The sequence below is a fragment of the Ptychodera flava genome, unplaced genomic scaffold (genome assembly GCF_041260155.1).
Source record: "Ptychodera flava strain L36383 unplaced genomic scaffold, AS_Pfla_20210202 Scaffold_110__1_contigs__length_247015_pilon, whole genome shotgun sequence".
NCBI classification, from domain to species: domain Eukaryota; kingdom Metazoa; phylum Hemichordata; class Enteropneusta; family Ptychoderidae; genus Ptychodera; species Ptychodera flava.
Window position 1 is genome coordinate 103,701 of NW_027248292.1, and position 10,432 is coordinate 114,132.

The window sequence follows — 10,432 nt, forward strand, 5'->3', positions numbered from 1 at the left end:
GTAATGATTTTGAATGTTTCGCTTCACATGATTGTTATGCATTTCAACTCGTGTAGGGAAGACGATATGATAAGGTAAGTGCACTATATTTTGTGTCAAGTATTCCAGTTGATTTGTTCGCAAGAGTATCTTCCATACCCTTTTCTAGATCCTTGATGCAAATGCTACAAGGTAAGTGGGCAATGACGTGTGTCAGCAATTGTAACTTTATTATTCAAACACTATTACTTCCTTGCCGAAGTCTTGACACCAAATACAGTCACTATTTGTCGGTAAATTGCTACTGAAACACACCTGAAATGTAGCAAAACAATTGCGATTCGATGTTTGCTTAAATGTCGTGCTAGAACTGTGAATCATCATTTACTTTAATTAAAGAGAAACAAAAATGATAAATCATATGGCCAATGAAAATTAGGTATGGTCAAATAAAAAATAAATTCTCCTTTAAGGTGTGTATAAAGTTGTTCAACAGTCTTCTCGTGCTTGCGAGAAATATATCGTGCTCAAGGCTCAGGAAATAATTTTTATTTGCCTTACAAAATGTCCCTTGAGGGGCTTCTTACTTTGCTGTTGTGCTTTATTCACTAATTTTATTTAAATTTTTGAAGTGCCATGTAATTCTATTGGGCTTGAAGAATCTCGTTATGAAAATGGTAATTAATTTGTTTTTTGTATCTTGCTTATGTATGGTGCCATTGCATTGCTATTATTACTGTTGCTAAGGATGTCTAGGAAGGTTCTTGAAGGGGAATTTTCCATCATATACTTGATCCAGAATATGTCATGGTTTAATTTAGACGCCAAACAGAAGTACATTCTGGAATCATGTGATAAGCCGGAAATTGCGGGTAAAAAACGAGTTCCAGATTAGTTGGAGTTTTGTCGTCGTCGGAACGACCCGCTGCTCTTTGCTGTGCTTTGTTTTTACCTAATTTTGCCTCTTTCTGTAACCGTGATAGTCAGCCCAAGGTCTCTTGATCGCAAGATCATAGTGCTATTTATCTGTGGAGACGGCGATTGCTTTAGTAAGTCGAGGGCGGAACAATTGTACGTGTTTGCTTTGGAGTCCTATGCTCGGGCGGCTTGTTGTCCCTCTACCTTAGAGTCGAGTTGAGCGGTCCGGGTGGAATGATTTACCACAATATCGTTTTACTGTATTATTTCTTTGGTGGAACAGAATAGTCGGGTCGGAAGGTAGGGTTCCCATGCACCCCATGGATGTATTTTTTAACCTACATTTTTGTAGTCCTTAGGGTCTATATTTAATGAATTTTGATGTTCCCAAAATCAAATAGTGTCCCATGGGGTTCATTTGGTGCTCTCTTTTCCGCCATCTTGGCCGCCATCTTGGATTTCAACAATGGGGTAGCGGTCACGTACTTACCGCTCGACGGAAACAGAAACAATAAAATACCATAAACGTTACATTTTTAGAAAGCCAAGATCATAGCCTTTTCATTGATATATAACTTAATAGGGATAAATTAATATTCGAACGTCGATTAGACTTTATATCGGCCATTGACCGTGAATCGTAAAATTTGCTAAATTTCACACCCAATAATTAAGTTCCCGCTCATCCAAACAACTTTTTAAAGATATTTATATATTTTTTGGAAGAACTCAGTGCAATAAACAAGAAAAACAACATTAAAAGTATGTGTCTTGAGATTTAGTGGGTGCATGAGCTTGTTTTCTTATTACGCGGTATGCCATATATCAGTGTGTAACATAAGGGGTAGGGGTAATGATTCCCTTTCTGTTTAGAATCATGAATGATAAAACCATAAAAATGTTACATTTTTTGAAAGTGCTGCATCAGACCTTTCAAAAAATATATAGATTTATGGGGAAAAATTCCATATTTAAAAGTTACAAAGCTTAAACCTTTCAGTTTGTGTCGATTTTCAGTGATTTTTTTAAGAACGAAATTACAACATATTGGGTAGGGGTAATGCTTCCCTTTCTGCCTCGAACCATGAAGTATGAAAACATGTATATGTTATACTGTTTGACAGCTCTGTAAAGGTTCTTTCCAAACATGTATAGTTTTATTGGGAAAAGTCACATATTTTAAAGTTACAAAGCTTATGCCTTTCAGTTTGTGTCAATTTTAAGTGATTTTTTAAAAACAAAATTATAATATGTTGGGTAGGGCAAATGTTTCCCATTCTGCCTTGAACCATGAATTATGAAACTATACAAATGTTATACTGTTACAAAGCTCTGAAATAGGCCTTTCCGAACATGTATAGTTTTATTGGGGAAAGTTACATATTTGAAAGTTACAAAGCTTAAGCCTTTCAGTTTGTGTCAATTTTAAGTGAGTTTTTCAACAATATGCACAAAACAGTTAGTCCGTTGGCCAGATATCGAAATCATCCCCTCTAAGGCATTTTACTCACAATGAGTTTCTGTTAGCTAGTATTCTCAGCTGTCATAATCTGCTTATTTTGCATTTAACTGATGGTGTGTAAGAGTGTAACGACTTGTTTGTGAAGGGCTGTCACTCCCTCAGTAGTAAAATAGGTCGATCACCCTGTTACCAGTAATTCCCTCTTTGAACGAGAAAATCGGAATATAATCCTCCCTCCAGTAACAATCCAGCACTAGAGGCCTTTCTCACTGCAGTAGAAGATGATATCCTAAACAAACATAACTGGCAGGAAAACTTGACAATATCACTGATGAGGAAAGGTCAGCCCTCCACGGGCTTCTTGATAGAAAAGACTTAGTAATCAAACCAGCAGGCAAACGAGGTGGGGTAGTTGTGATGGACAAAACATGGTATGCGCAGAAATGTGAAGAACAATTAGCAGATTCAACATTCTACAGAAAGATTGACTACGATTCAACAGAGAACTACCTGAAAGAACTGGAACAAAAAGTGAAACAGTGGACAAAGAAAGGTTGGATAACGCGTGAAATTGCCACCAAACTTGTACCCAAACAACCAAAACCTGGTCACTTCTACGGCTTACCAAAGATTCACATAAGCGGAATACCACTCTGACCAATTGTCCTCCAGTGTGTGGCTTTGACAACACCTTTTGCCAAGTATGTAGATTTTATCCTCCAACCAATCGTTCAATCACTGCCATCTTTCATGAAAGACACAACTCATCATCTCCAAGACATCCAAAATACATTTGTTCCAGACAATTATAGACTGGTTACCATGGATGTTGTCTCCCTTTATACAAACATACCCCACCAATACGGAATTACAGCTGTGAAGGAGGCACTCAGAGAGCATAACATTTCAACGCCCAATCCTGATCTCATTGCAGAAATGTTAGAATTTATCCTGACGAAAAATTTCTTCCAGTTCAACAATGAATTTTTCCTTCAACTACAAGGTACAGCCGTGGGAACAAAAGTAGCACCTGCCTACGCAAATATTGACTCGAGCAAACTTGAGAAAGATATCCTCACGAGCACTCCGAAGAAACAACAAAAATGGAAAAGATTCATAGATGACATCCATTTCCGTTGGCCGCACACCACTGATGAACTCATACAATTTTACACCTTCTGCAATAACATACATGAAACTCTAAAATTCACCATCGAACACAGCAACAGCGAATTGCCATTTCTTGACAACATTAGGATCATACGCAACAATCAGAGAGAAACCAAAGTTTAGAGCAAACCCACTGATAAACACACATATCTGATGCCATCATCATGTCACCCGAGACACATTTTCAAATGCATCCCATATAGTCAAGCTTTAAGACACAGACGAATATGTTCGAATGATGATCTATATAATGCAGGTGCAATCAAACTTCAAGGGCACTTTGCAGTACGAAACTATAAACCATCTACCATCAGAACAGCCATCGCCATGGCCCAAAGTATTGATCGAGGAGAACTCATCAATTACCATAACAAAAGAAGTGACAACACCAGACGTGTACCACTCATTATCACCTTTCACCCAGCACTTCCCAGTATCTCCGACATTGTCAAGAAACACTGGTCCAGGAGCATTCTACAATCAAACAGACTTGCCAAGGAAACATTCACGTCAACATGAGAGGAAATGCCAAGAGGATTTGACCGGTTCAGAAGGCTTGACATCGCGATTTCTGCATAGTGAAGCTTCAATATGTATTCATGGTGACCCTGGCCAGCTGTCAATATCTTTGGGAGCTTTTGTCTTTTGGCCTGCTTTGCATATGACATGGTTGGACACGACCTGCCAATCACCCAGGTAGTCAATTAAACTATTAATTGACTGTTTACCGACCCAATTAACACTATCCAGCAGTATCAGTCATATTCTAATTGCGTGGCCCGGGTGGGCACAACGTAGGAACGCGTGTATTTCTATGTATACGTTGCACTTGTGGTGTTGTTTGTACCATTGTGCGTTTGATGTCCTCGTGTCATCTACCGTATTACCTTCAAGGTGACAGGTTTACTATTAAAGTTCAGTATCATTGCACCGAGTTCTGCCCACGGTGAAAACCACCTGTTTTGCCTACTAATTACTGCCCGTCGTAGACTTGGTTCAAGTCTGTGATTTGTGAATGTTCAATTGAGTGGAGTGAACGCAATGATTTGTATTTTGCTTTCATGTGAAACGCGCGCGTGAGTGGAGTGGACGCGATGAGTCTGGTGAACGCTTTACAGGGGAGTTTCACCAGACTTGGACTATGATTTTATAAGTTTATATAAAAAGCATAAGGTTCGGGGTATTATATATTGACCGATTACTGTAGCTATAAATAGGCTACATTCAGGACGGGCATGGACTAGGTTCAAGTCGGTGAATTAAAAAATCATTTATAATAGTTTCTCTTGTGTCTCGCCTGTTTCGTACAAACATATTCGGAATTTGGCAGCCCATGCGAGGTTTTCCCCGCCATTAATGTATTACCTTCGAGTCTGCGCAGTGTAGTGAGTTAGTTTCTGCCGGATTCAGGTGAAACTCCCCTGTATAGCGTTCACCAGACTCATCACATCCACTCCACTCACGCGCGCGTTTCACATGAAAGCAAAATACAAATCATTGCGTTCACTCCACTCAATTGAACATTCACGTATCACAGACTTGAACCAAGTCTATCCAGGTATTTGCAACTCTGCCATCCGACTGGTCAATAGGAAATCAACCGTAGGTGTCTTTTGGCACGCGTATACGCCAGTCAACTAGGCAACGGTAATCTGCACCACTTATCACCATTGGGAAGGTACTCCTCCCCCTATACCACTGGCGATCCCACCCTCAAGGCACTGCGTCATTCGACCAAGCATTGTTATTGTAATTTCCTGCACAAAATTACAGCGATTTCAACCGGTCAAATCCTCTTGGCATTTCCTGGCATGAACACCTGTAATTGCCTACCAACAACCACCAAACTTGAAAAAGATGATAGTCAAATCCAAACTTCACCACGACGCCAAGATAAGCAAAGAAGGACATTGTATCCCCTGCAACCAATGTCAATTTTGCAAATACATGTTTACAATAAGACAAGAAATCACTAACCAAATCACAAATAAATCCCTTAAAATAACTGGGACCATGGACTGCAACACACGAAATTTAATTTATCTCATTACTTGTTCCAAGTGCAACAAACTTTACGTCGGGGAGACCAAGAGACAATTACGAACACGTATTTACGAACACATGTACAATATAAAAAACCATAAATGCGCAGTAGTCGCCCAACATTTTAATCAAAATAACCACTGCATTGAGAATTTTCAATTTTCCGGTATCTGTAAAGTTTTTTCAGGGAAAACCGCCATCAGAAAGCAATAAGAACTCAAAATGATTAATGAGCTTGACACCATTGCCCCGAGTGGACTCAACAAAAAGGACTGGTAACTTTCCTTTATAAGCTAGGCAGTCCCTCCCATATTTGCATCTCATTTAGCACTCAGCTAGCGACTCTCTTCCCATGATTCCATTGGTTTTCGATCAAAAACTAAGACCACAACTTTACAAGTGTTCCGAGCACTTTACCTGTAAGTAACTTTTATTCTCTTCAACATCCCCTCAAAAAGTTTTACTTAGGCTAAGGAAGCATTTTTATTTTTTTAATTTTTTCATGTACTACTACTCTTTTTAACCCATTTCCATCGTCCTTTTATTCCAATGTTCTGTATTTTTTATCATTGCCGACTGTGTTTTTATTCATTTTAGATTCCTGAAGAAGGTCCCTTTGTAGGACCGAAACGTCGAATAAATGATTTTATCTGCCACTTGAAACCAGAGTCTTGCCTTCCTATCAAACCCATTGACGTTTACTTCAAGCTCTGGCTTCTGATATAACATCGTAGAGTGCCTATTGCTGTAGTTGGACTGACCTAGTTTATCTACCAAACCAAGTTCAAAGTTGTTGTACGGGCTTTTACGTAGGGAGAATTGACACCATCAAAGAGAGGTCACAATGATGAATAGGTAAACTGCATGAAGGGAGTAAGAATATCTTCAAAAAGTATAAAGATTCTGTATAAAATGTAGATCATGGACAATTGAAGATAAGAAACAAATGCTCACATATGCTAAGATGGTATGCCAAGCGTTACATGAAGAACAGATACCATGGACTAAGGTAACGGGTACATACTATAATATGGGTTATATTACTTCATGTTAAACTGTTATTGTAAAGGCGTTATTTAAAATATAAAGTGGAAACTAAGAAACTAAACGATGGATGCTAAAGGAAATAAGGAGAAATTAGGAATGATAAAGGGGGTGTGAAATAGAAAGATAATGTAAATGTAGATCCGTCTCCAGAGGATACTGAGTGTCACGTCTCACTGTAGGATACAGCATGCATCAGCTGAGAGAAAATTTCTGATCTATTCTGTTTTGACAGGAAGTATTAAGTGGCTTATACAGGTGATAATGTAGATGAGAAGATGCATACAATGAAGAATGGAGATGCCTCTAGGAAACCTGGTAAGGGAAGGATCAAATAGTATACGATGAGATGGAAGATGAGGTCTTACAGGACCGGTACGCGTAACACTGGTGAATGTAATAAAGTCTGAGGTGGTAGTACTGGACTCTGCAAGAGACTCTGTCTCTGGCACAGTCACGGACTCGGGGGATTAATCATCAGATTTACTTCTTTAGGTGAACGTGGTAGCAAAAACTGAGTAGAGGAAAAGTTATACAGTGTAATCAACTTAAAGACAACAATTTACAGAATGACAGTATATTTTACACTATACTCTAATGAGGTTAGCTACTTTTGGTTTAGATACTCTGCAACATGATATTTTCAGGGGAAATAAGTGTTTTACAAGTGTAAATCCCTTGACATATTCAATACGTTGCGATGAAGAGTTTCAGATAATCTACCTTTTTTTCTCTCCTCTGAGGCATTTTACAAATTACGATATGATCAATTTCTGCACAATATGAGGTGTTTGCTTTATAAGCATATAAGTAGGAAATCCATCGAGATGCTGTTGGACACTCACCTAGTTCTAGTTTGCTTCCTTCGATGTGGAAGACGAAATCTTTCTTCAAACAGTCAGAGAGCTTCTTGTCGAATTCGAGTGGTACGCTTTTATTTCCTTTGATTTCTGCACGTTCATAAAGCTGTATATCGCTTTCCTCTTTAATTTAAACTCTTTACGAATGCGTTCGATGAATGTAGTCACATCTTCTCTCCTTTTACAGGTCATTTCTTTCGGTTTTCTCGTCCAACAGGGCTTACGTATACTTGGAATTCTGGACGGAAATTAGTTTTAGGATTATTTGATATACAAAATGTTTTTCTTGTGATTCTACAGACAGCAAGTGAAATCCCAAAGATGTAATTCTAAAAGTTTGTACTGAAACAAACACTTGTGTGCAAAGATTTATGATATGCACTTTGACTAAATTTTCTTCGATCAAACAGAAGGTATGTTTTTACAGTTAGGTCTGCAATCTCATTGTTGGTATTGGTCAGTATAGCTGTGTAAACACAATGACAGCTCTTTGGGATGGGTCGGCTGCGTCTATGTGGGTCACCAAAAGGTCAACCGTGGAACGGACAGCTGCGGGCCGTCTGGTTTGGAAAATTACGACGACCTAACTCTCTGCATTCTCTGTATTCATGTGGACTGATCTGAATTCGCATGTATTTTTCTGTATTACAGGCAACACATTAGTGTGAATTTATCTGTATTATTGCATTTAGATGCAGTGACGTACTTGTGTCGGAATTCTGAATGGCAAAATAAACCAAAGTTAGCGTAATTCAATTAAACGACCTATACCTGCCTGAACTCTGATTATTGCTCATTCCCTTACTCCTTTTTTGAACAAAATCTCTTGTTCGTTAACGTATTTTGGCTGAATTTCCAAGGAGTACATAAACGTTTCACTCCGCCTGCGGAATTAGACCCTCCATAGACCCTAAAAGGGTCTATGAACCCTACCTCTATTCATATTCGTTCCCTTTCTTTGAACAAGTGACGTTCTTATTTGCATGTAAATAGAAGTCATTTTAGCGCGGAAATAATGCGCCGGCATCTCAACCGAGATCGTTTCTTATGGTCGGTTGTTTGCAATATAATTTTGCTTTTTGCTGGAAAGATTGTTTCGAGAGTAATTTCTCTGCATTGTTTGCACTTTCAAATATCATTTCTGTGCTTGATGGGATTCCCCCCCCCCCCTGGTTGATACGCGAACAACTAAAATTACTTGAATTTTATATTTTATTGAAATTCAAATAGCTATTGCGTATAGCAAACTTTGGGTTGAAAAAATCGATGAGGGAAATACTGCATCATTATTCGCAATGGCAGATTCTCAAAACAAAACACAGTCTTCCATTTTCTTTAAGGAGGGAACAATGCTTCTGCATTAGCAAGATGTTGCAAACAAGACATGCTTTGGTATCTTGCCTACTGCCTTTCGCAAAGGGTTTGTGCTACCTTTTGCTACCGTTGATTTTGGATTACACAGAGACACAAAGAAGACATTTAAGTGTGGTCGTTTCCCCCCTAAAAAGTCTTATGAAAGACCAGATTCGGTTCTGCGTTGAACATGGTACACCCGTTGTACTTATCAGGAGTAGATGTCTGAAGACGATGTGAAAGGTGAACGCTACAATAGTAAAGAAAGTTTTTGTACTTGTGAAGCCCTTTTGTAGTAAAAACAATTATCAAATATCGCACCCTGTCATTTAATACTATGTCAAAACCCTTTAAACCTTATTGAATAATATACTGAAAGAAAGATAGGATCATAAATGCACTGACAACAAGAGGTTCGAAACCAATCTTCGTGATGTTTTTGTCTTGGAAAGCGCTCGTACTGAGAAATGAATTCAAGTTAAAGGACATGACTGTAAGTGTTATGGCCAAAACTCTCTGTTCACTATTTGGAGTCAGAGATTACAAATTCCAGTTGATATCAGTGCAGAGAGTGTTGACCCATAACACGTTTTGAAGACTGCTTTCATTATTACAATCAGTATAGACAGTACGGGGCCTAACATCCATTAGTGTGGGAAACGCCTCCTTCAAAAGCACATATTTCCTCGCCAGAATTGCTTGTAAAGACATTTTTGCGGAATAGATTTCAGCCTGTTCAGTGCTACAGTTGTCTATGAACCCACAAAATATTCGGTGAGTTTCTATATTATTGTATATTGAGTTAACAGCTAAATGAGTTTTCCAAGGAATTCTATTGGCCTTGTGCATACAAGGGCGTCGCCCCTGCAAGCCAAATCTATACGGACAATGACAGAGGACAAAGAACACCCGTACAGACACTGATCGAAGTTAATTCATGTTTGATCTAGGACTTATTAGTTTAGTTGCTTTAGTGATTGTATTTTTATGCAACTTTGGTTTAGTTGTAAATGTCGCAAGCAGTCAAATTGTTCATACTCTGTAAGCCCAGGCTGTTTCTGCAAATGAGATCTTGTAAACAAAAAGAAGCGTTCAATCACTGTTAGAGGGCGCTTAATGAGACAGGTCCTACGACTTGACCCACTGACTTGACCTTTCCCCCTAGGTCATTAAAAGTGTGAATTTAGCTTAGTTCTTATTTTGTCTGTATTTGTCTTTGATTTATTTAAGTTAATCATTCCATTACAGTCCGTTACGTTCCAGGACATTCTTATACGTTCTGTGGAAGACATGCTTATATTCGAATTAACCACGTTATGATTAGATTGGATATTTGCTTCGTCTTATTTAAGGAGGAATGCATTACAGAATATCATTCTTAGATGACAATTGCCCAGTAGTTGCAGAAAAATTATTTTGAGTCTTGAAGGGTTTGTTTGTGCGCTACATTTCTCATTAACAGATATTTCCATCGGACTTGTGATATTCTTCTTAAGTCAAGCCATGGAAGTGAATTGCAAAATGCAGCCATATCAAGAAACAAACAGAAGAGGGTATGACGTCCATATTGAATACTAAGGAAGCGCGGTTACAGAAACTGGCA

At 38.6% G+C, this 10,432-nt stretch overlaps 1 protein-coding gene across 1 annotated transcript; it reads left to right on the plus strand.

The window, feature by feature from the left end:
* Positions 1–3,181: 3,181 nt before the first annotated feature.
* Positions 3,182–3,652, plus strand: LOC139126634 (uncharacterized). The gene has a single exon (XM_070692693.1). It carries the CDS (start codon positions 3,182–3,184, stop codon positions 3,650–3,652), a length of 471 nt encoding a protein of 156 aa, XP_070548794.1.
* The last annotated feature ends 6,780 nt before the right edge of the window (positions 3,653–10,432 follow it).